The following is a 25,557-nucleotide window of genomic DNA, read 5'->3' as shown; positions in this document are numbered from 1 at the left end:
ATTGTGGTTATGGGAAATGCAGCGGGCAATTCATGCACAGCAAGATCCCACTAACAGAAATGTGACATTGACCAGATGACCTGCTTCGCTTTTAGTTGTGAGAATCGAGGGAGAAATATTAGCTCGGACACCGGGGAGAATTCCCCTGCTTTCCTGCCGAATAGTGCCAGGGGATCATTTCCGTACTCCCATGACGGGGCCTCGGTTCAATGTCTTATCTCAAAGAAGGCACCTCTGACAGTGCAGCACCACCTCAGTGCTCAGTACACCCAGCTTGGGTCGCTGTTAGGAAGAGAGATCCTAGCAACCTTATTCTCCCCGTGTGATATTATTATTAGGTTTTCGAAAGGTTTGCAGGCCCACATTCCTTGCTGTGTGTGTATCTAATACCAACTCCAATGGAAAGATAAATTGGGTGGCGTAAATAACGGGATAACAATCCACCTCTTCCCACTTCACACATTCATGGAATTCTTACAGAAGGCCATTTGGTCCATTGTGTCTGTACTAGCAGGCCAAATGAGTAGGTCACATTTCCCGCCTAATCCTGGACATTCATCCTTTCCAGACAGCAATCTAATTCCCTTTTCACTAAACCTGCTTCCACCGCACTCGGACAGTGCATTCCAGACTGAACCTGCCTCCACCGCACTCTCGGACAGTGTATCCCAGACTCGACTGAACCTGTCTCCACCGCACTCTCGGACAGTGTATCCCAGACTCGACTGAACCTGTCTCCACGCACTCTCAGACAGTGTATTCCAGACATAACTGAACCTGCGTCTGCCGCACTCTCGGACAGTGTATTCCAGGCTCGACTGAACCTGCCTCCACCGCACTCTCGGACAGTGTATTCCAGGCTCGACTGAACCTGCCTCCGCCGCACTCTCAGACAGTGTATTCCAGACTCGACTGAACCTGCTTCCGCCGCACTCATACAGTGTATTCCAGGTGTTACTGAACCTGCTTCCACTGCACTCTCAGACAGTGTATTCCAGACATAACTGAACCTGCGTCTGCCGCACTCTCGGACAGTGTATTCCAGACTCGACTGAACCTGCCTCCACCGCACTCTCGGACAGTGTATTCCAGACTCGACTGAATCTGCCTCCGCCACACTCTCGGACAGTGTATTCCAAACGTAACTGAACCTGCCTCCGCCGCACTCTCGGACAGTGTATCCCAGACTCGACTGAACCTGCCTCCGCCGCATTCTCGGACAGTGTATCCCAGACTCGCCTGAACCTGTCTCTGCCACGCGCTCGGACAGCGTATTCCACACGTAACTGAACCTGCCTCTGCCGCACTCTCGGACAGTGTATTCCAGACTCGACTGAACCTGCTTCCACTGCACTCTCGGACAGTGTATTCCAGACTCGACTGAACCTGCCTCCGCCACACTCTCAGACAGTGTATTCCAAATGTAACTGAACCTGTCTCTGCCACGCTCTCGGACAGTGTATCCCAGACTCGACTGAACCTGCCTCCGCCGTACTCTCGGACAGTGTATCCCAGACGCGACTGAACCTGCCTCCGCCATACTCTCGGACAGCATATTCCAGACGTAACTGAACCTGCGTCTGCCGCACTCTCGGACAGTGTATTCCAGACTCGACTGAACCTGTCTCCACCGCACTCTCGGACAGCGTATTCCAGACGTAACTGAACCTGCGTCTGCCGCACTCTCGGACAGTGTATTCCAGACTCGACTGAACCTGTCTCCACCGCACTCTCGGACAGTGTATTCCAGACTCGACTGAACCTGTCTCCACCGCACTCTCGGACAGTGTATTCCAGACTCGACTGAACCTGTCTCCACCGCACTCTCGGACAGTGTATTCCAGACTCGACTGAATCTGCCTCCGCCACACTCTCGGACAGTGTATTCCAAACGTAACTGAACATGCCTCTGCCACACTCTCGGACAGTGTATTCCAGACTCAACTGAACCTGCCTCCGCCGCATTCTCGGACAGTGTATCCCAGACTCGCCTGAACCTGTCTCTGCCACGCGCTCGGACAGCGTATTCCACACGTAACTGAACCTGCCTCTGCCGCACTCTCGGACAGTGTATTCCAGACTCGACTGAACCTGCTTCCACTGCACTCTCGGACAGTGTATTCCAGACTCGACTGAACCTGCCTCCGCCACACTCTCAGACAGTGTATTCCAAATGTAACTGAACCTGTCTCTGCCACGCTCTCGGACAGTGTATCCCAGACTCGACTGAACCTGCCTCCGCCGCACTCTCGGACAGTGTATCCCAGACGCGACTGAACCTGCCTCCGCCATACTCTCGGACAGCGTATTCCAGACGTAACTGAACCTGCGTCTGCCGCACTCTCGGACAGTGTATTCCAGACTCGACTGAACCTGTCTCCACCGCACTCTCGGACAGTGTATTCCAGACTCGACTGAACCTGTCTCCACCGCACTCTCGGACAGTGTATTCCAGACTCGACTGAACCTGCCTCCACCGCACTCTCGGACAGTGTATCCCAGACTTGACTGAACCTGTCTCCACCGCACTCTCGGACAGTGTATTCCAGACTCGACTGAACCTGCTTCCAACGCACTTTTGGACAGTGTATCCCAGACTCGACTGAACCTGTCTCCACCGCACTCTCGGACAGTGTATTCCAGACTCGACTGAACCTGCTTCCAACACACTCTCGGACAGTGTATTCCAGACTCGACTGAACCTGCTTCCAACGCACTTTCGGACAGTGTATCCCAGACTCGACTGAACCTGTCTCCACCACACTCTCGGACAGTGTATTCCAGACTCGACTGAACCTGTCTCCACCGCACTCTCGGACAGTGTATTCCAGATGTAACTGAACCTGCCTCCGCCACACTCTCAGACAGCGTATCCCAGACTCGACCTGAACCTGCCTCCACCGCACTCTCGGACAGTGTATTCCAGGCTCGACTGAACCTGTTTCCACCGCACTCTCGGACAGTGTATTCCAGACTCGACTGAACCTGCTTCCACCGCACTCTCGGACAGTGTATTCCAGACTTGACTGAACCTGCTTCCACCGCACTCTCGGACAGTGTATCCCAGACTCGATCCACTTTTGCTCCTTTTCCCAATCATTTTAAATCTCGATCCTATATTAATGGTTTCTATCTACTCTGTCCAGGTCCCCCCCATGTTTTTGAACACATCTCCCTTCAATCTTCCTTTCCCCAAGGAAACAAGTCCCAACTTCTCCAATCTGGCCACGGAACCGAAGCCACGAATCTCTGGAACCTTTTTTTTACGCATTCTCTCCAGCGCAGTCACATCTTTCCCTAAAGTGCGGCGCTCAGAATCGGGGGCAATAGTCCGGCTGGCAACGTTGTAGGTCCCACCCAAATATGACTGAGAGTTTGTTTTTGTTTAGACGGGCAAACTAAGGTGGGCCAAAATGGTCACTCTGAAATGCCGGTCCACTCTCACCTTGTTGACCTGCCTTCGGTCGTTTACCCTGCACTCTACCACTGGTCAGTGGTCAGCTGATGAGGTTAAATACTAACCCCCCCCCCTCCCCTCACTCAGATAAACCACATGGACTTCCTGATCATAACCATTCCACACCCTTCAGCCCCTATCTGGTGGCCGCCTTCTCAGCTTCTATCCCTGGCCACAAGTGCGTACGACCCTGCACAGAGCGTGCTGGCAGGAGAACCTGGCCTCCGGAACATCTCCGGAACATCCTAGCCATCGGACCCAGGCCCCTCTCTGCTGAGCTGGGACGGGTAATCTGCCTGGGACAGCCACCCCCCACACTCAAAGAAAAAACAAAATCGCGTTCAGGCAAGGTCGCTTCCACTCAAAATTCCACCTTGGGAGCGGAAAGATGATACGCTTGATCCCGAGGGATTGCATCGGAAGGAGGAGAGGGGGACAGATCCCCGGTTGGGTTGAAGGATTTTCCCAGGGGACTAGGCCGCTGGGCCTTGATGGAAATGTGGCAAAAATGAACAGTTTGGGGCACTGGAACGTAACGATAAAAATATCTCCCAGTCAGGACGGGTAATTTACTTGAAGGTTAAAAGTGAACTAGTGTGCTTCATAAATATAGATTCCTTCTTTATTTTCCCCCCTCCCAGTTGCCTTTGCGGCTTTCCTCTCTGCTTTTTTTACATAATTATATCGTAAACCCTTCCCACTCTTCCCAGCCATTCCCTGACAGCTTGGCGAACACGGACATCGGTGACGTGGCAGGTGAGCTGGCTGATGCTCGGGAACACCGATGGTTGTAGCGCGGTGAAGGTCTGGTCTGGCAGCAGCTGGATTTGGTTCAGGACAGTCAGGATCTTGTTGGTCCAGGCCTATACAACGGAAAAGCCAGTTTAGTCAGGGATACACAACTTCTTACACAGCACACGGCAAGACCCTCCCCAGCTGCGTCAGAGGAACACCAATAAAACACTGAGACACGTGAGGAGATATCCACAGGTGCGTCGGTCCGCCTTGTTGTCCAATGAGGGGCACACGCGTGCGACGGGTCGTACGAGGGCTGCTCTTGGTTGTTTCGAGAATAGCCTAGTGCTTCATATCATTAGTGTGCGCTTAAACTGGACCAGCTGACGGGCAACACGACAGCTCAGTGACTATCACTGTTTGCTGTGCAGATACATGGATTTGGGCCGGTGTCTGTGGGAGTTTGCGCATTCTCCCCGTGCTTGCGTGGGTTTTCTCCGGGCGCTCCGGTTTCCTCCCACACCCCAAAGATGTGCTCTTAGGCCGATTGGTGTAACAAATTGTCCCTAAATTAGTCTCCCCTCAGTGTGGAATGCCATAAGCATAGATAAGGGTGATGGGTGGAGGGGGGACTGGTAATGTTAAAATGGCGGGGGGGGGGGGGCTCGTTGGGCCTGTTTCCCGGGCTGTTTTTGTTCTTTGTACATTCGGGCAGGTCAGATGGTTTGGTCAAGGTGCCAGGCTTTAAGGAGGCGAGAGAGGGAAAATGCCGGAAATTTTGGCAGCATCTGTCAGGAGAGAAAAGAGTCGACATTTCGAATCCAAAGCTTCCTCTGGACTGGGAACATCAGCTCTTTCCTCTCCTTACAGATGCTGCCAGACCTGCCGAGATTTTCCAGCATTTTCTCTTTTTTGGATTCCAGCATCCGCAGTAATTTATATAGGAGAGAGGGAGAGACTTAGGGAGGGAATCCCATACTTCAAGACCCAGAGAGTTGGAGACATGGTCAGCATTAGTGCAGCGATTAAAACCCGGATGTCCAGGAGGCCAGGATTACAGGAAAGCAGAGATCTCGGAGGGTTGTAGGGCTACAGGAGGTTACACAGATAGGGAGGGATGGGGCCCTGGAGGGATTTGAACACAAGCAACTCCAGAACAAAAATGCCTTTGGTCCCCTGAAGACATCGGCCAGTAATTTCTTGAGGTTAAAGTCTGTTTATTAGTGTCACAAGTAGGCTTACATTAACACTGCAATGAAGTTACTGTGAAAATCCCTGAGTCGCAACACTAAGTTCGGGTACACTGAGGGAGAATTTAGCACGGCCAATGCACCTAACCAGCACATCTTTGGACTGTGGGAGGGAATGGAAGCACCCAGAGGAAACCCACGCAGACACGGGGAGAATGTGCAAACTTCACACAGACAGTGACCCGAGCCAGGAATCGAACCTGGGTGAGGCAGCGGTGCTAACCACTGTGCCACCATGCTGCTCTTCTCTGGGGAACAGTGGCGGGGGGGGTGGAATACAGAGCAAGACCAGCAGAATCCCTGGAGGATTTTGACACTGGATTCATTGCCCACCCCTGTTAGTCCAAAGAGGGTGGTGGTCTCTGAGCGATCGTCTCCCCAGCCCAGGGACGTGGGGTGGACAATCGTCACTCTCCGCTGAGGCCCAAATCGGTGTGGATTCACTGAGAAGCTTGATGATGCCCAGGTTTGATTTGCTGTCCCTTAAAACATGCGAGAGGAGAGTCTCAGGTGAAACGGGGACGTCGGGTCCCTCCTGCCCAGGTGTACACGGGAGCAGGAGCTGCTCAGGGGGGTTGCTGGGAATTAAAGAACAAAATGGAGGGAACGATTGACCGAGGGTTTGTTGGGGGGGGGGGGGGGGGAGGGTCCAGGAAAATACTGAGCGAAAGGCCATTGGCACAAACACCAGAGAGAAGGCGAGAGAAAGTTTCCTAATACAACGAGCGGTTAGGAATTGGAAAGAACGAGGAGATAGCGAGTCACTTTCAAAAGGGAATTGTGCATTACGTGAGGGAGAAAGAATTACGCTGATGTCGGAGGGCCCAGAGGGTCGGACTAACTGAATTTAGTTTAATTTATTATTGTCACATAGAAGATAGAAGCAGGAGGAGGCCATTTGGCCCTTCGAGTCTGCTCCGCCATTCATCACGATCGTGGCTAATTGTCCAACTCAATAGCCTAATCCTGCTTTCTCCCCAAAACCTGTAGTAGATATTGGGATACAGTGAAAAGTATTGTTTCTTGCACGCTAAACTAACAAAGATCTAGATAGGCTGGGCGAATGGGCCAGGAAATGGCAAATGGAATTTAATGTTGGCATGTGTGAGGAGGTCCACTTTGGTAGGAATAATGGTAGGAAGGACTATTATTTACGTGGCGAAAAACTGCAGCAGGTGACGGTGCAGAGGGACCTCGGGGTCCTTGTGCATGAGTCGCAAAAACCCAGCCTGCAGGTGCAGCAGGTGGTCAGGAAGGCGAATGGGATGCTGGCCTTCATAGCGAGGGGGACTGAATATAAAAGTAGGGAGGTCTTGCTGCAGCTGTATAGGGCATTGGTGAGGCCGCAGCTGGAGTACTGTGTGCAGTTTTGGTCGCCACACTTACGCAAGGATATTTTGGCCTTGGAGGGAGTGCAGAGGAGGTTTACTAGGCTGATACCGGAGTTGAGGGGGTTGAGCTATGAGGAGAGGCTGAATAAACTAGGCTTGTACTGGTTAGAGTTTAGAAGAATGAGGGGAGATCTCATTGAGACGTATAAGATGATGAATGGGATGGATAGGATAGAGGTGGAGAGGCTCTTCCCGCTCAGAAAGGACAGTAGGACTAGGGGGCACAGCCTCAAGATAGAGGGGGGGCGGTTTAGAACGGAGTTGAGGAGGAACTTCTTCACTCAAAGGGTGGTGAATCTCTGGAATTCTTTGCCCGTTGAAGTGGTGGAGGCTACCTCGCTAAATATATTTAAATCGCGGGTTGATGGGTTTTTGATAAGAGAGGGGATTAAGGGTTATGGGGAGAGGGCGGGAATGTGGAACTGAGCCACGACAGATCAGCCATGATCTTATTGAATGGCGGGGCAGGCTCGAGGGGCTAGATGACCTACTCCTGCTCCTATTTCTTATGTTCTTATGTTCTTATTATGTTCTTAAAGCATACTGTTCATAGAGAAGGAAAGGAGAGGGTGCAGAATGTAGCGTTACAGCCATAGCTAGGGTGTAGAGAAAGGTCAGCTTGCCTCTGGGGTCGAGGTCAGTACTGTACCTGCATCTGGGCCTCAGTGTCCCGGACAGAGACACTGAGAGAGCTGACGGTGGAGCCGGAGCGTGGCCGTTTCTCCTGCCTGAGCAGCTCAGGCCCCGCGCTGAGCGAGTGCCGCATTTGGCCCTGGTCCAGCAGCTGCTGAGGCCTTTGCAGAGGGGAATCCGGGCACCTCCCGGCTGCCGCCTCCCCCTTCTCCGACTTCCCGTCCTTGACGAACGCGGTCAGGTTGTGTTGCTGTTTGCGTTTCTTGTACTCGAACACCAGCTTGTTAATGGTCTTGTCGGTGGCGATGGTGTAGATCTTGTTGCCGGCGCTTTCCCACCATTCCTTCCTCCTGCCGGCCTCCTTCTTCTCCCCGCTGGGGCTCAAGGGGGCGCTGCCCGGTGCTTTGGCCTTCCCGTCTTCTGCCGCCGGCTCCTTGGCGTGACACTTGGCGCTCTCTTCCGAGGGCGTGTCCTTGCCCGACATGCCCCCGGTGGACGGGGTGGAGCCTTCGGAGTAGCAGGAGGGCAGGAAGAAGAGGGGGTCGCCCCGCAGCGCCAGGGGTCCATCTGCCAAGCTCTCCAGGTCGAGGTGCAGCTGGATGTAGTTGTTACAGAGCTCCAGGCACAGTTTGTGAAGCCTCTTCACCAGCCAGACCCAGTCGGCATTGCTGACAGGCTGGATACTGAGGGATGGCACTCGCGCCCGCCACTGCCTCTTCTCCTTCCCCCTCGGAGGGCTGACTTGGGCCGTCTCCTCGAAGATATCCTCATCCTCCGAGGAGCACTGCTGGGAAGAATCCGAGCTGAGCTCTTCCTCCTCGTACAGGATCTTCTTCACTTGCTCTGCAGTGATGTTCTCCTGGTTGGTCAGAATGGCGTAGACCAGAGCCTGGAAGTAAATGTTGAAGCTCATGGCTGACTGGCGGTAAAGGTTGGCGGCTCCCCCCACGCCCGACACCCTCATCAGCAGGTACTTCAGGCCAGGCCTGGTGTCAAACTCCCTGGCCGTTCTGTAAGAGTCCAGCAGCAGGTCGAAGATGACGGCCAGGTTCTGCATGGAGATGTACCTCAGGAAGCTGGCTGACCTGCTCTCTCCAAAAGCTACCGTCCGATCTGAAGCCTCGCTCGGAGTCGGACCTTTGACAAATTCTTCCAGCAGAACGTCGTAGAGATTCTGCAGTAACACCTGGTGGGATAACAAACTCACCACGATCGTCCGGAATGGAATTCTGTGGATCAAAAGACAGAGATTTAACCAGGAATGTACATAGTGCCCGTGTACATACTGTGTAATTGTGTGTGTACATGAAGTGCACTTGTTGAGTGCGTGTTTGTGTGTATGTATGTGAATGTATGTGTGAATACATGTTTGTGTGTTTACATGATTGCATGTGAGTATGTGTACATGAGTACATGTGTGTGTATATGAGTGCATGTGAGTGTGTGTATATGAGTGCATGTGAGTGTGTGTATATGAGTGCATGTGTGAGTGCGTGTACGTATGCACGTGTGCATGTTTGTATGTACATGTGTGCGTGTGAGTGCACATTTCTGTATATGCACGTGTGTGTTTGTGTGTGTGTGTGTGTGTGAGTTTATGTTTGTGTGTGAATGAGTGTGCGTGTACATGTCACTGTATATGTTTCCTATGTATGATATGGATGTGTTTGTATGTATATGAGTGCAAATGTGTGTATATGAGTGTTTCTGTGTGATATGAGTATATATTTGTGTATATGTGTATGTTTTGTGTGTGTACATGAGTGTTTCTGTGTGTGTACATGTTTCTGTATGTGATATGAGTGCATGTTTGTGTATATGTGTGTGTTTTGTATGTGTATATGAGTGTATGTATGTGTATATGAATGAGTGTGCACGTGATAGTTTGAAAGGACAGAGGGTTGCGGGTGGATTTTTGTGAAGTTAATGATGCCAGTTTTGAATGGGAAGTAGGCAGTATATGAGAAGCCAGCAAGGGAACCTGGCAGTGAAAGTGGAAAGAAACAAAGCAACAAGTTTCTATGTTTAGATAATAAAGTGCAGCATATAATTAACCGTGAGAAGACTATTTGAGCCTATTATTATTGTCAGTGTGTCAGCTTGACTTTTCTGCTCAAATCTTGAGTGAGACTTTGAGTCTCGAGGCCCAGAAGTGAGCGACTTACCCACTGAGCCACAGCTGACACTCTGAAACATCACGGCAAAGATTTCAGAAGAAAAGTCACACGCTTGGGTCAATGCCGATGTGTTCCATGATTAGCGACAAGTTTCAACCAGACATCCACCACTAGGAGGGGGCGATGGTATTGTCATTGGACTAGTAACCCAGAGGGTCAGAGTGATGCTCTGGGGACGCCGGTTCGAATCCCACCACAGCAGATGGTGAAATTTGAATTCAATAAAAATCTGGAATTAAAAGTTGAGCATTGTCGATTGTCGGAAAGGCCCATCTGGGTTCACTAATGTCCTTTAGGGAAGGTAATCTGCCATCCTCACCCGGTCTGGTCGATATGTGACTCCAGAGCCACAGCAATGTGGACGATTCTTAACTGCCCTCAGCAATGGCCGAGCGAGACACTCGTTTCCAGGGCAGTCGGGAATGTGCACCCTGTACGTAAGTTAATTTGCGAAGAAACCACTCAAAACGATCTCAACAGGTCAGAATTTGGCTGTGCATTAAATCAAAACAAAATAGATCTAAGTTCTTCTGAAATCTTTGCAACTTGAGTTCCAAAATAAAGCTGGGATGGAATCTGTAACGACTTTAATCAGGCAATTGAGGTGGGCCTGTTAGAACCTGAACTCCCTGATCAAGGGCTAAGCAGGGAGCCTCTTGCTTTGTACTTAACCAGGCGTGCCAGTTCCTCTGGGACTCCGAGTGTAGGCTGCTAAACAAAACCACTCTGGGTGCTGTTGTCAGACTTGAAAACAAAGGGATTTTGGTGAAGGGACTTCTGCCTCCGAGAACTTACTACATGGACCCCAAGGCTGCAGGACCCCGTACACTTAAAGCTCACAGCTTACCCTATTTTCCTGTTCGACGGCCAAGCGTGGGGAGAAAGAAGCAACAAGAGGAAAGTTAGTACAGAGCAACCGGGAGGAATAGTTAACGGCAGATGCGGAGAGAAGGTTAAACACTAACTGACAGAATAAACAGTGGGCGCTGCAAGAGGAGAATTCAAAACCAGGAGGAAGGTCAGACTCTACAAGTTGGAGGAAAATGCATAAATTGAACAAGGGCTTAACATTTGACACCAAAAGTCGATCAGACGCTGCTCAATATTGCTCATTCCCATTGTAAATACAGAGCGTACCAAAGGTGAAACAATCATGCCCCACTTCATCTTAAATTCCTGGATGATGGAGTGTGAATTATCCTGAGGTATTATGGGGATTATCGAAGCCTAGAATCCCTATAGGAGGCCATTGGGCCCATCGAGTCTGTACCGGCCACAATCCCACCCGGGCCCTACCTCCATAACACACATTTACCCCAACTAATCCCCCTGACACTAGTGACAATTTTGCACGGCCAATCCACCTAACCCGCACATCTGGTCTCCTCCCACATTGGAGTGTGGGAGGAAACCAGAGCATTCGGAGGAAACCCACGCAGACACAGAGAGAACGTGCAGACTCCACACAGACAGTGACCCAAGGCCGGGAATCGAACCCGGGTCCCCGGCGCTGTGAGGCAGCAGTGCTAACCACTGTGCCGCCATCATAAACAACTAGCTCATGGCTCAGACTAATACCCGAAGGGTATAAATTTTACTCGTAGGAATCTATCTTCCAGGTTGGAGGTTAATGTGTTAAATGTAAGAGAAATGGGAAGACTTGGCTGAGGTACTGTAGGGATTCTATGAAAATATCATCTGCTGTATGTTAAACCCAAAGGAAGGTTCCTACATTTTAAAGTTTTTTTTAAATTTATTTACTAGTGTCACGAGTAGGCTTACATTAATGCTGCAATGAAGTTACTGTGAAAACTCCCTAGTCGCCACACTCCTGTTGGGGTACACGGAGGGAGAATTTAGCATGGCCAATGCACCCTAACCAGCACACCTTTCAGACTTTCTCATGAAGGTTGTTTTCAAAGTTTATAAGCTTTCCGATCATTGATCTCCCTGAGTTTTGGAAGGTTTACCTCTCGGAGAGAGAGAAATATTCCGATTCGAATGATCAGGAGTACGAGGGAGAAGCTTCACTGAATGGAAGTGTCCCCTCCAGTGTCCCCGCTGCTCCAGCACCAAACCCCGCCCCCCCAGCCACTCCCGCCACCCCCCTCGTGCCCGGGTGCTCGTTTACCTCTTGTGGGTGTGCCCGTTGGGTTTTTCATCCGGTGGGAGTTCAATGATCAGCACGCAGGACTGAGCATGCTCAAACCCCTCCCTGTTGTTGGGGGTCTTGGGAGAACACTGGGTGTCCAATAGGAAAACCTGGAGCAGGAGATGAAAGCAGTCACATTACACCTCCCCAACGCTGCCTTGGAAATAGTTCCTGAACAACACTGGATCTATTTACCCTGAGATACAACAGCTTGAAGGATGGTTTGATCGAGGCTTCTAGAACTTTGATTGGGTGGATAGAGAAAGTCTTTCTGCTCCAGGGTAGGGAGGGCAGGGGTCTCGGACAAGGGCACATGACAGTAAAATCCAAGCCAGACATTCCGGAGGTGACTGGGGAAATACCTCTTTCTACAAAAGGGTGGTAGAAATGTGGAACTCACCCATGGGAGCTGAATCAATAATTTTAAAATCTGGGACCACGAGATATTTGCTAATAAAGGGTAGAAAAGGATAAGGTGTGGGAGGAATAGATGGAGGTGAGACACAGATCAGCCATGGTCTCACTGAGTGACAGAACTGGCCTGTGGGGCTCCAGCTATGGTCTCACTCACATCAGCAAGGTGGAATTAGGAATCCTTTGGTCCAAACTTGATGGTTTGAGTTATAAGGAGAGGCTGGATAGACTGGGACTATTGCAGAGTAAGAGACTTAGGGTGATCTTATAGGGGTGATCTATAAACTAATGAGCGACACAGATCAGCCAAATAGTCAATATCTTTTCCCAAAGGTAGGGGAGTCCAAAACTAGAGGGTGTAGGTTTAAGGTGAAAGGGAAGAGATACAAAAGGGTCCAGAGGGATAATTTTTTTACACAGAGGGTGGTGAGTGTTTGGAACGAGCTGCCAGAGGCAGTCGCAGAGGCGGGTACGATTTTGTCTTCTAAAAAGCACTGAGTTACATGAGTAAGATGGGTATAGAGGGATATGGACCAAACGAGGGCAATTGGGACCAGCTTAATCGTTAAAAAAAAAGGTAGCATGGACAAGTTGGGCCGAAGGGCCTGTTTCCATGCTGTAAACCTCTCTGAGTCTAATCAGGGAATGTTCAGTTTACCCCACCGTGCCTCGCCCCACCGTTGCAGGGTTGGCCACAAGGGCATGTGTTGGCATGTTACCTGCTGTGCCATTGCCCGGATTCGCCAGTACTCGGCCTCAGCGCTGGCAGAGTGTGACGGAGCCGCCACCTTCACCTCACACGCGTCTCCGCTGAAACTGTCCGAGCCGCTCTGGAAACAGGCCAGGAGGTTCTGAAAGGCAAGAGCAAAAACGTAACCCCGGAGAGTGGCTCAGAGTGACAGAGGGAGACGCTCGTGTTTCCACACAGACTCTACCACACCGTGAGAGTTAACACTGACTGGGTGTGCTGATGGAGGTTAATCAGACCCTGAGCACCAGCCAGGGGGGAGCACTCAGGCGAAGCTTCCTGACCATTGGCTGCGACTGGTGTTCTCCGAAGAACGATTCTTTCTCGCTTATCAAATCCTTTGCATCTTTCCGAATATCTTTACACTGGGGCCTCCGGCACATCCCAAACTTTAATCGTTCCATCACCGGTGGCCCTGCCTAAGCTCTGGAATTCATAGGAGCAGAGGAACAGGATTGGACCATCCAGCCCTTCGAGCCATGCCATTGTTCACCTCCACCCCATATTCCCGTGCTGACCCACATGTCTTGGTGTCTTTAATATCTAACAATCTATCGACCTTGCTTTGAACACACTCAGTAATGGAGACATGGTCTCCCCCTGGGGGAGTTCACCCTGGATAGTTCACTCCTGACGATCTGGCTCTAATGTTCAAATGCGTTGGCACGGTGGCACAGTGATTGCTACCTCACAGCGCCAGGGACCCGGGTTCGATTCCCGGCTTGGGTCACTGTCTTGTGTGGAGTTTGCACATTCTCCCCGAGACTGCGTGGGTTTCCTCCGGGTGCTCTGGTTACCTCCCACAGTCCAAAGACGTGCGGGTTAGGTGGGTGGTCAATGCTAAATTGCCCCTTAGTGGGACCCTAAAAGCTCACACAGGATCCACCGTACAACACAGATTCCGCATGCTCGAGTAGTGTACCTGCCTCTGAACCAGAAGCTCTGAGTTCCAGTCCCACCCGATGCTTATAACGCGGCCAAACAGGGGGACTAGCTGGGTAAATGCAAGGGGTGACGGCGATAGGGCCTGGGTGGGATTGTGGTCGGTGCAGACTCGATGGGCCAAATGGCCTCCTTCTGCACTGTAGGGACTCTATGGATTTTACGATTCCTGATGTGGGAATGCCGGCGTTGGACTGGCGTAAACACAGTAAAAAGTCTGACAACACCAGGTTTTAGTCCAACCTATTTGTTTGATAAAATACTCGCAAGCTTTCGGGTTAGCCCCTTCGTCAGGTGAATGGACTAACCCGAAAGCTTGCGAGTATATTATCAAATAAATAGGTTGGACTAAAACCTGGTGTTGTCAGACTTTTTACTGTGTTTATGATTCCCCCAGACCCAGACTCACCAAGCTGGGGAAATAGTTTCTCTCGATCTACTTTCCTTGTCCCTCTTAATATCTTGAAGATTTTGATTAATTCGATTAGCCTGCTCTGTTCCAGGGAACATCCATCACTGAGTTACTTCAGCAACTTAATACACAAAGTGTAAATGTCCAGTCTAGGGTTTGGCAGTACCTTCACTGGCTCCAGTGTAACTGTGAAAGCATCCTGAAGGGCGCAGCAAGCTAATCTCCACATCTCATCGGTGAACACAGGTCCAGCTGTAACAAGGACGTACCTGAAACCAAAGTATCAGCAAAGGTAACTGGCAGGGCAGCGATCATTCAAAACCGAGGCACCCTAAAACCTCACACAGGGTCCACCATGCAACGTCGATTCCACACACTCGGGCAGTGTCCCTGCCTCTGAGCCAGAAGCTCCGGTTTCGAGTCCCACCCCAGGATTCGAAGGCCAAGGAAGATGTGTTTATAACGCGGCCAAACAGGTTAAATATCGACCTGCAAGTCCTTCCGACAATGGGGTTGTCGGTGAGCGACTCCTGGTCAGCCAGGTTTGATGTGGAGCGGTGTCCCTCAAGCAACAGGGTAGTGACCTCTTCCAAGAGAAACCATTCCATGGGAACAGATCAAAGTCTGCCTCATGCTCAGTCTTACCCACCCTGGCAGGGAATCTTGGGAAGGATATCCATCCATTTTCTTTCCCTATTTATTCTTTCATGGGATGTGAGCACCTGGCAAGGTCCTTCCCTGACTGCCCTTGAACCGAGTGGCTTGCTCAGGGGACAGTTAAGAGTCAATCACATTATTGTGGGCCTGGAGTCACTTGTAGGCCAGACCAGGCAAGGATGGTCCTTAGTGATCGAGCTGGGGTTTTTACAACAATCAATGATTTCGTGGTCACCATTGCTAATTTTAATTCTGCCGGCTGCCATGGTTAGCACTGCGGCCTCACAGCGCCAGGGACCCGGGTTCAATTCCAGCCTTGGGTGACCATATCTGCCTGAGTTTCCTCCGGGTGCTCCAGTTTCCCCCCACATTCCAAAGATGTGCACTAGGAAGGAATGGCCGTGCTAAATTGTCCCAAAATGTGTAGGTTGGGGGGAATTAGCTGGATGGGATGAGGGGGAGAGGGTCTGGGTAGGATGCTCTTTCAGAGAGTTGGTCCAGACTGGATGGGCCAAATGGCCTCTTTCACAGTGTCAGGATTCTGTGGTGGGATTTGAACCCAACCACCAGAGCCTACTAGACCAGTGACATTCCAATGCATCACCATCTCCCTGTTGTTCTGTCTACACCTGCCCAGTGAATTGGGTTAGAATTAACCCCCAAAACTCGGATAGAACGAGAGAGGAAGGGACGGATCATTCAGTGTTAACAATGGCAAGGGGACAGAGAGGTGGGTCTGCTGCAAAGGACCATTCTGTCGCCACTGCCTGATCCCAGGGGAGGCGCGGAGCTGTGTGAAACCACGGCCGTTTCTACCTGATACAGGAGCAGCCCACTCGCGAGATGGTTTCGATGGGTTCTGCAATGCAGGACACCAGGAGCTTGAGAAGGTCTTTCAGCATGGCGTTGATGCTGTTCTCGTAGCCGATATCTACAAGTCAAAAAGGAAAAAGAAAACTCTGTGACGGCAAAACCAACAAAGAGCCAGGAGGAGGCCATTCAGCCCCTCGAGCTGGCTTCAACATCCAGTCAGACCACGGGTGATCCGATAGTCACCTCAAATCTCATAACCTTCCATGGAATCCTAGAATCCCTACAGCACAGAAGGAGGCCATTTGGCCCATCGACAACAACAATCCCACCCAGGCCCTATCCCTGTAACCCCACATATTTACCCCACCGATCCCTCTAACCGACACATCCTGGGGCAGTTTTGAATGGCCAGTGCACCTAACTCATGTTTCTTTGAACACTTTCACCCCCTCTGACCAGGAATCTATCCATCTCCGCCTTCAAATTATTCCCAATCCGCTTCCACTGCCTTCTGAGTTCCAGAGACTCACTCCCTTCTGAATGAAAACACTTCTCCTCATCTCAGTTTTAAATGGGTGACCCTTTATTATTTTACAGTGATCCCTGGTTCTAGATTCCCCCACAGGTAGAAACATCCTCTCCACATCGCCCCTGTCAATCCCCCCTCCAGAGCTTACAAGTTTCAATCAAGTTGCCTCTTACTTCTCCAAGTTCCAGCAATCAAACATGACACTTTTATTTACATCCGCACCGAACCTAACTAAGGTGAGGTGCTGGAGAACTGGCTACAAACCATGCCTACAGTGCAGAAGGATGCCATTCAGCCCATCGAGTCTGCACCGACAACAATCCCACCCAGACCTTTTCCCCATCACCCCACATAACCTACGCATCCCGGGACACTAAAGAGCAATTTAACATGGCCAATGCACCTAACCTGCACATCTTTGGACTCTGGGGGGAAACCGGAGCACCCGGAGGAAACCCACGCAGACACGGAGAGAATGTGCAAGCTTCACACAGACAGTGACCCAAGCCGGGAATCGAACCCAGGTCCCTGGTGCTGTGAGGCAACAGTGCTAACCACTGTACCACCATGCCGCTCGGAAGGGGGACTAATTAATGTTAGGGGCGATTAATAGTCAGTAGCTGGGAAATGACTGAGTGGAGACCACATGGATCAGTCTGGGTGCCAGTCGGATTCCCGGGCTGGTTACTCTCCTCCTGAACCACGTCACGGATGGTGTTTCCAAGGGTAACAAGCTGGAATGGGATTTGAACCCAGTGCGTTTGGCTTAGAGCAGAGGCTGTGAGCCACTGAGTCACAAAACCTCAGCAATAAGGTGGCGGCGAGATAACTTGTCCCTGTCCAACTGGACGAAGAATAATTTATAACCAGGGCACTCGGAAGAACCTCACTGGTTCTTCTTCAGAATGGTGCCTTGGGATTGAATATAAAAGTAGGGAGGTCTTGCTGCAGCTGTATAGGGCATTGGTGAGGCCGCAGCTGGAGTACTGTGTGCAGTTTTGGGCGCCGTACTTACGCAAGGATATTTTGGCCTTGGAGGGAGTGCAGAGGAGGTTTACTAGGCTGATGCCGGAGTTGAGGGGATTGAGCTATGAGGAGAGGCTGAATAAACTAGGCTTGTACTCGTTAGAGTTTAGAAATGAGGGGAGATCTCATTGAGATGTATAAGATGATGAATGGGATGGATAGGATAGAGGTGGAGAGACTCTTCCCGCTCAGAAAGGATAGTAGGACTAGGGGGCACAGCCTCAAGATAAAGGGGGGGCGGTTTAGAACGGAGTTGAGGAGGAACTTCTTCACTCAAAGGGTGGTGAATCTCTGGAATTCTCTGCCCGTTGAAGTGGTGGAGGCTACCTCGCTAAATATTTTTAAGACGCGGGTTGATGGGTTTTTGATAAGAGAGGGGATTAAGGGTTATGGGGAGAGGGCGGGAATGTGGAACTGAGCCACGACAGATCAGCCATGATCTTATTGAATGGCGGGGCAGGCTCGAAGGGCTAGATGGCCTACTCCTGCTCCTATTTCTTATGTTCTTATGTTTTACACCTACTTGACAGGGTCTTGGTTTAACATCTGAATCAGAAGGCGTCTCGACCAGCACCCTCTCAGTTCCCTGGAGGGTCAGTCCAGATTTTGGATTGTCTCTAAGGTGGGACTCGAAACTCCAACTTTCTGACCTCAAGGCATGAGCGCCAATGACTGAGGCACAGAAATATCCAGGGTGAGTCCAGTCCTGTCCACAGCAGATGTACAGGACACCCATTGGGTAGCATTCAGGAACAGGGGCATGAGCTCATTTGCTCCCTCCCAAGAGTGTCCTAACCAGTTTTGTAACACCCATATTCTGAGGTCAGCTCGGAAACTCGAACCCAGAACTTCCCCCAATCTACCTGCAGAGTCACTGGGGAAGTTTATTGCTGCGCACATCACTGTCAGAATCACCATGACAACTTGTGAGCATTCCTGATTGGCTGGCATCTATTTACTAACTTACCGACTGGCGTAAGGCCTGTTCCAGCCGTAAACAAGCTCCTACCTGATTGGATGAAGCAGTGAATGTGCTCCATCACCAGCTCCGAGGACAGGCCAATCGCGTGCTTGAAATTGGCACCAGCCATCTCCCAGTACGACTGGTCTCCGTGGTTACGCTGAAGCCAGAGGGACATCACTGGAAGGAGGAGGTGGGTAACGGCAAAAATCCCAAATCCAGGCCCTGCAAAAGATAGAGAAAGATTTTGTTTTAAAATTAGGGTAAAATTAATCAATATCTTTGCGACACACCTAGGCCTAGGCTGGGAGAGACAACATTTTTGGTCTCTCAGGGAATTACGGGATAGAGAGCGTGGTTGGGAAGTGGAGTCGAATCCCAGGATCAGCCATGATCGAACTGAATTGTGAAGTAAGCTCGATGGGCCGAATGGTCCACTCCTGATCCCACTTCTCCTGTTCTCATGCTTTTTAAGTTCATTTATGGGATGTTGGCATCGTTGGCTCGACCAGCATTTCTGCCCATCCCTAGTTGCCCTGGAGAAGGTGGTGGTGAGCTGCCTTCTTGAACCGCTGCAGTCCATGGGGCATAGGTACACCCACAGCGCTGTTAGGGAGGATTTTGCAACAGCGACAGCTGATATATTTCCAAGCCAGGGTGGTGAGTGGCTTTGTAGATGGTGGTGTCCCCCATGTCCTTCTGGATGGTATCAATCATGAGTTTGGAAGTTGCTGCCCAAGGAACCTTGGTGAGTTGCTGCAGGGCTTTAGATGGTACACACAGCTGCCACTGTTCATCGGTGATGGAGGGAGTAGATACCTGGGGAAAGGGTAGCAATCAACCAGATGCTTTGTCCTGGATGGTGTTGAGCTTCTCAAGTGTTGTTGGAGCTGCACCCATCCAGGCAAGTGGGGTACACTCCATTACAGGTTTAGAGAGAGAGAGGGCAAGTGGAGAGTGTGGGGAGAAAGCGGCAGGTGGAGGGAAGGAGGGTAGGTGGAGGGAGAGAGGGGCAGATGGAGGGAGAGAGGGGCAGATGGAGGGAGAGAGTGGCAGGTGAAGGGATAGGGGGCAGGTGAGAGGGAGAGAGGGGAAGGAGGGGGGAGAAAGGGGCAGATGGAGGAAGGGGGGGCAAGTGGAGGGAGAGGGGGGCCAGGTGGAGGGAGGGTGAGGCTGTGGGGGCGAAGGAGAGGCAGGTTTGAGGGGGAGGGGGCAGGTTCAAGGGAGAGAAGGGCAGGTCTGAGGGAGAGAAGGGCAGGTCAGAGGGAGAGAAGGGCAGGTCAGAGGGAGAGAAGGGCAGGTCAGAGGGAGAGAGGGGTAGGTGGAGGGAGAGAGGGTCAGGTCAGAGGGAAAGAGAGGAGGGCACATGTGCCAAGAAAAAGAGTGGGGAAGGTGTGGCAGTAAGTAGAATGCATCCATCTCATCCTCACTACCTGGTATTTTAGTGACTTCCCGCAGCAGTTCGAACAAGAGGTCCAAGGTGGGGGGCTGGTGCTGGCGAGGACAGTTGGAGATGGCTGTGGTGAGCTGCTCCAGCAGGAGAATCCAGACTTGAATCAGACCTGGAAGAGAAGCAGCAGCAGATAAACCCCTCGGAGAAAGCACCTCAGAGAATCAAAGCTAGAATCAACATAGATTCCCACGGTGCAGAAGGAGGCCATTCGGTCTATCAAGTCTGCACCAATCCCACATAGGCCCTAACCCATGACCCCACGCATTTATCCAGCTAACCCCACTGGCACTAAGGGGCAATTTAGCACAGCCAATCCACCAGACCTGCACGTCTTTGGATTGTGGGAGGAAACCGGAGCACCCGGGGGAAACCCATGCAGACACGGGGAGAATGTGCAAACTCCACACAGGCAGAGACCTGAGCCGGGTGTCGAACCTGGGACCCTGGTGCTGCAGGTTCTCCCGGCTTTCCTCTGGGTGCTCCGGTTTCTTCCCACAGTCCAAAGATGTGCAGGTTAGGTGGATTAGCCAGGCTAAATTAACTCTAGTGTCAGTGGGGGGGTTAGCAGGGTAAATATGTGGGATTACAGGGATAGGGCCTAACTGGGATCGTGGTCGGTGCAGACTCGATGGGCCGAATGGCCTCTTCCTGCACTGTAAGGATTCTACGATCAAGTTGCAGCTTCCCAGAAGTGATGTCTTGAGGCGGACAAAACATCTTGGTTGGGAATAACAAGTGGCTGAACTTTCCCGGAGGTAGCTGAGCGTTGCGTTTACCCGTGTCGTCATCGAACTCGTTGAGGACGGATTCGATCCCGTCCTCGCTGTTCATCGAGCGGTTGGGGCCTCGGAACGGCAAACTGGACAGCTGTGGCCCGTGGAAAATCGGCTTGGAAGGCATCTTGTAGATTTTGGCAAGTAACTGAGGAGAGAAACCAGACACACAGATCAGCGGAGGCTTCGGGGGAAAACACCGTGAAGAAACGTCCTGACCACAAAGGCCAGCACAAATCCGGAACTTTCTCTCTCTCGTTAACCAGACGCAGCGGGACTGGGGAGGTGGGGAGAAGCAATCGAAACGTTTCCGAAACACACTCAACAAATTCTTTTTAAAAAAATCAGAGCGATGGTATTTCAGGATGCAAAACCATGGCCGGTGAACAGCACGGCAGCCATGACCTCACTGACTGGTGACAGAATGGGCTTGGGGGGCTGAATGGCCTCTCGCTCTTGCTACGCCCCAATCGCAACACCTCACTCACTGTTCTTACACTGTGGGTAATTTAACTCCCGGGGTAACGATGTCCACATTCACTGTCTGACTGGACTCACACCTCGGTTCCCGGGGAATACCGCCTCCCGCACCCCACCCCCCCCCAACCCCAACAATTTACCATGACCAGGGGTTTGCTTCTAAACTCCCAGAGATGGGTTCCTGGGAAAGAAACAACTCGCATTTAAACAGCGCCTGTCTCATCCACAGGATGAGTCAAGGCACACCCTAACCAATGAATTATGTCTGAAGTGCATTCGCTGTTGCAATTTAGCCAATGTTGTACACAGCAAGATCCCACAAACAGCAAATGAATAGGTGACCGGTTTATTTTCTGTGGGTCTGCCGGGGAATAAATGTTGGTCAGGACACCAGGGGAACGCAGCACTCCTCCTTCTATGACTGGCTAGTTCACGTCAAGGCAGAGGCACAAGTTCACGAGTTTAACTTCACATCTGACAGGCTCCAGTCTCCCACTCCTCCCAGCAGGACACTGGAACCTTGGCCTGGATTAGGTGCTGAAGTCTCGCTGGGGTCTTTTAAGAGACTTCTGGATGAGCAGATGGGGTTTAATGGGATTGAGAGTTATAGATAGGTCTGGTAGGTATGGATATGATCAGCGCAACTTGTGGGCCGAAGGGCCTGATTGTGCTGTAGTGTTCTATGTTCTATGTTTTCCTCCAGTGAAATCAGTGCTACCCATGGAACCAAGGCGGACTTATTATCCGTGCAATAACTGTACAATGGAGGGTTAAAGTGGTGGGGTGGGGGCGGGGTGGGTGTGCAGAGTGACAGACAGAGTGGGAAGTAGTCATCGAGTTAGAGTGACGGGGTAGCAACAGCTCAAAGTGTCTGAGTCAACAGAAGAAACTGTAAAGTTTGGCGTTAACATTGGAGATGGGGATTTGTGAGAGAGAGAGATACCCCAAGAGAAGACGGAATGCTCCCAATGGTGGGGAAGTCCATCACCACTCCGGAACTAGTTTGAGGATAAGCCTTTTAGGACTGAGGTGAGGAGAAATTTCTTCACCCAGAGGGCAGTGAATGTGTGGAATTCACTCCCACAGAAGGTAGTTGAGGCCAAAATGTTGCCTGATTTCAAGAAGAAATTGGATATAGCTCTTGGGGCTAAAGGGATCAAGGGATATGGAAGACAGATGCTGATGGTGGGATCAGGGTCATAGAGTCACTGAGGTTTACAGCAAGGAAACTGGCCCTTGGGCCCGACTTGTCTGTGTGGAGTTTGCACATTCTCCCCATGTCTGCGTGGGTTTCCTCTAGGTGCTCCGGTTTCCTCCCACAGTCCAAAGATGTGCGGGTTAGGTTGATTGGCCACACTAAGAAATTGCCCCTTAGTGTCCAAGGATGTGTAGGTTAGAGGGGATTAGTGGGTATAATATGTGGGATATGGGGGTAGGGCCTGGGTGGGATTGTGTTCAGTGCAGACTCGATGGGCTGAAGGGCCTCTTTCTGCACTGTAGGGTTCTATGTCTACGTCTATGTCTAAAGTCACCCTTAGTGTCAGGGGATTAATAGGGTAAACATATGGGGTAATAGGGATTGGGCCTGGGTGGGATTCTGTCACTGCAGACTCGATGGGCTGAATGGCCTCTGTCTGCACCATAGGGGTTCTATGATTGTCTACGTTGACCAGTATTGAATTTGATGGCCGTGATCAAAATGAACGGTGGAACAGGCTCGAAGGGCCAAATGGCCTACTCCTGCTCCTAGTTTCTATTGGCCACCTCTGGGGACTCGAGTGTGGGATCTCCCATCCGAAGAATCCTTTTCCCCGGATGTCCGTTACCCTGTGAGGGAGCGGTCAGAGGTTTTGCTCCGTGTGAGAGACAGCCTGGATACTCCCGACGGAATCATCATGGAATCTGGGAAGCTCTTCCTTCAATCCGACCCAAACCCCACAGCGTCAGTGTAGGGATGTCTGGGAATAGTCTTTACCTGTGAACACTTCCTGAGGTAATCGAGGGCGGGAAGGCACAAATCTGTGGAACTGGATCCCAAACCTGGGAAGCAATCGCCTATTTCTTTACAATCCTCATCACCTTTAAAGGTTAAAGAGAAACCATTAACTTCAGGAATGCACGGTTATTCGAAACACATTTAACTCTTAGCTTCTTTCCTCGCCCACAGTTTTCCTGAAGGGGTTAACTCCCTCCCTGGGCCAGCTCAGGCCCACACATGCCCACCTGACTCCACCCCCCCCCCAACCCCCACCCCCCACCCCTCCCAACTCACACCCCCACCCACCCCCCCAATCTCCCCCAGAGCTCCGGCCTGCAAACCAAGTAACAAGTCAACCAACTGGTCACGTCTCAACCCAGATCCCAGTGATGAATGGGATTGGTTTACAACGTATGAATTAAAAATACGAATTTAGAAAACGTGCGGCAGAGAAAGAGGCCATTCGGCCCGACCAGCCCGTGCCAGTGTTTGCGGTCCACTTAGGACTCCTCCCATCGTTTCTCATCTAACGCTGTCACAGAGTCAGAGGGCAGGAGTTTCCCGCCGCGCTCGCCCCAAAATCCTGCCTGAGGCCAATGGACCTTTGAACGATCCGTGTTCCGCCCAATCCCCGCGGGACGAGAAAATTACGCCCATAGGATTTTACACCAAAGTAAGAGGCCCTTTGGCCCATCAGGCCTGTGCCGGCCATCAAGCACCTATCTATTCTAACCCCAGTTTTCAGAACTCGGTTGGTGGCCGTGTATGCAATGGGGTTTCACGTGTTCATCTAACTGCTACGTAAACGTTGTGAGGGCACCCTCACATTCTCCTCAATCCTATCCACCTCGGCAATGAACTCAACACATCCCAGTGATAGAAACCGCTTGGTGTGGCTCGGCTAACCTCATACTCGGGACACAAAGCCATTTCCAAGATGATATGTTAATGATACAGTTAAGATACAAAGGAGACGCGTCTTGTTTAAAGATTTTGGGATCATTATATAACAAGGTTTCAACGCGCCGTGACAGCGAGCTTACCCAAACCCTTGACAAACTTCATAAGGCACATTATGTAGTCAGTGGCTGCATTGGCAAACACCTGGATGTTATCCGTGTTGAGGAATGCCTCAAAAACGTCAAAGACCGGAGCCTGGGATTTTCCTGCCGGCAGAATGAAGTGACTGATCACACAACAATAAATGGCATCTGTCAACAGCCAATCAACCAACCGACCCCCATCGTAAGCAAGCATGGGGCACCTTTCAATCCTTCTCTGGTTCACTGGTTACAAGCTGGCCAGCACTTGGTGTCCATCTCTAATTGAACTGAGTAGCTGGTTTGGCTATTTCAGAGTCAACCACATTGCTGTGGCTCTGGGGTCACAGGTAGGCCAGACTGGGTAAGAACGGCAGATTTCTTTCCATTGGTGAAGCTGTTAGACTTTTACAATAATCGAAAATAGTCACCATTACGGAGATTGTTTTCATTCTGAATTTATTTAACTCATAGAATCATAGAACCCCTACAGTTAGCCCATCGAGTCTGCACCAACTCTCATCGTGTCCAGGCCCACGCACTGCCCTATCCCTCGTATATACCGCCCTAATCCACCTAACCTGCACATCTTTGGACTGAGGGAGGAAACTGGAGCACCTGGAGGAAACCCATGCAGACATGGGAAGAATGTGCACACTCCACACAGTCAGTGACCCAAGGCCGGAATCGAACCCAGATCCCAGTGCTGTGAGGCAGCAGTGCTAACCCCACTGCATCACCATGCTGCCCACAGCTGCCCCCACCTGATCCTGTACATCTACAGAGATCTCGGAGGGTTGTGGGGCAGGAGGAGATCACAGAGATAGGGAGGGTTGGGGGACTGGAGGAGTTTCCAGAGATAGGGAGAGTTGTGGGGCTGGAAGAGGTTCCAGAGATAGGGAGGGTTGTGGGGCTGGAGAGGATTACAGAGATAGGGAGCAGGTGAGACCATGGGGATGGGGCCCTGAAAACCAGGATGAGAATTTTCAAATTAAACCACGGCTTAACCAGGAACCAGGGTGAGGGTGGAATCGACTGGGAATGAAAGTGGAATGGGACGAGGGGCGAGGGTTGTTTGGGACGAGGGGGCGAGGGTTGTTTGGGACGAGGGGGCGAGGGTTGTTTGGGATGAGGGGGCGAGGGTTGTTGGGGATGAGGGGGCGAGGGTTGTTGGGGATGAGGGGCGAGGGTTGTTTGGGATGAGGGGTGAGGGTTGTTTGGGATGAGGGGGCGAGGGTTGTTTGGGATGAGGGGGCGAGGGTTGTTTGGGATGAGGGGCGAGGGTTGTTTGGGACGAGGGGCGAGGGTTGTTTGGGACGAGGGGGCGAGGGTTGTTTGGGATGAGGGGGCGAGGGTTGTTGGGGATGAGGGGGCGAGGGTTGTTGGGGATGAGGGGCGAGGGTTGTTTGGGATGAGGGGTGAGGGTTGTTTGGGATGAGGGGGTGAGGGTTGTTTGGGATGAGGGGGCGAGGGTTGTTTGGGATGAGGGGGGCGAGGGTCGTTTGGGATGAGGGGGTGAGGGTTGTTTGGGATGAG

At 51.4% G+C, this 25,557-nt stretch overlaps 1 protein-coding gene across 1 annotated transcript in view; it reads right to left on the bottom strand.

The window, feature by feature from the left end:
• Positions 1–2,203: 2,203 nt before the first annotated feature.
• arfgef3 (ARFGEF family member 3) overlaps positions 2,204–25,557 on the bottom strand; it is a 107,260-nt gene continuing 83,906 nt past the window's right edge. Inside the window, exons 24-34 of the mRNA XM_080200831.1 lie at positions 24,025–24,147; positions 22,979–23,082; positions 20,527–20,671; positions 19,731–19,859; positions 18,346–18,522; positions 15,785–15,899; positions 14,478–14,580; positions 12,929–13,060; positions 11,775–11,905; positions 7,483–8,695; positions 2,204–4,320 (exon numbers count right to left, since the gene is read on the bottom strand). Coding sequence (XP_080056957.1) covers positions 4,129–4,320; positions 7,483–8,695; positions 11,775–11,905; positions 12,929–13,060; positions 14,478–14,580; positions 15,785–15,899; positions 18,346–18,522; positions 19,731–19,859; positions 20,527–20,671; positions 22,979–23,082; positions 24,025–24,147 — 2,564 coding nt within the window. The 3' untranslated portion in view covers positions 2,204–4,128. The remainder of the gene's footprint in view (positions 4,321–7,482; positions 8,696–11,774; positions 11,906–12,928; positions 13,061–14,477; positions 14,581–15,784; positions 15,900–18,345; positions 18,523–19,730; positions 19,860–20,526; positions 20,672–22,978; positions 23,083–24,024; positions 24,148–25,557) is intronic.

This window comes from Carcharhinus amblyrhynchos, chromosome 12, assembly GCF_965287045.1.
Source record: "Carcharhinus amblyrhynchos chromosome 12, sCarAmb.v2.hapA, whole genome shotgun sequence".
In the NCBI taxonomy this organism is placed as follows: domain Eukaryota; kingdom Metazoa; phylum Chordata; class Chondrichthyes; order Carcharhiniformes; family Carcharhinidae; genus Carcharhinus; species Carcharhinus amblyrhynchos.
Note: the sequence above shows the minus strand (reverse complement) of the source record. Positions and strands in the feature narration are given on the sequence as shown.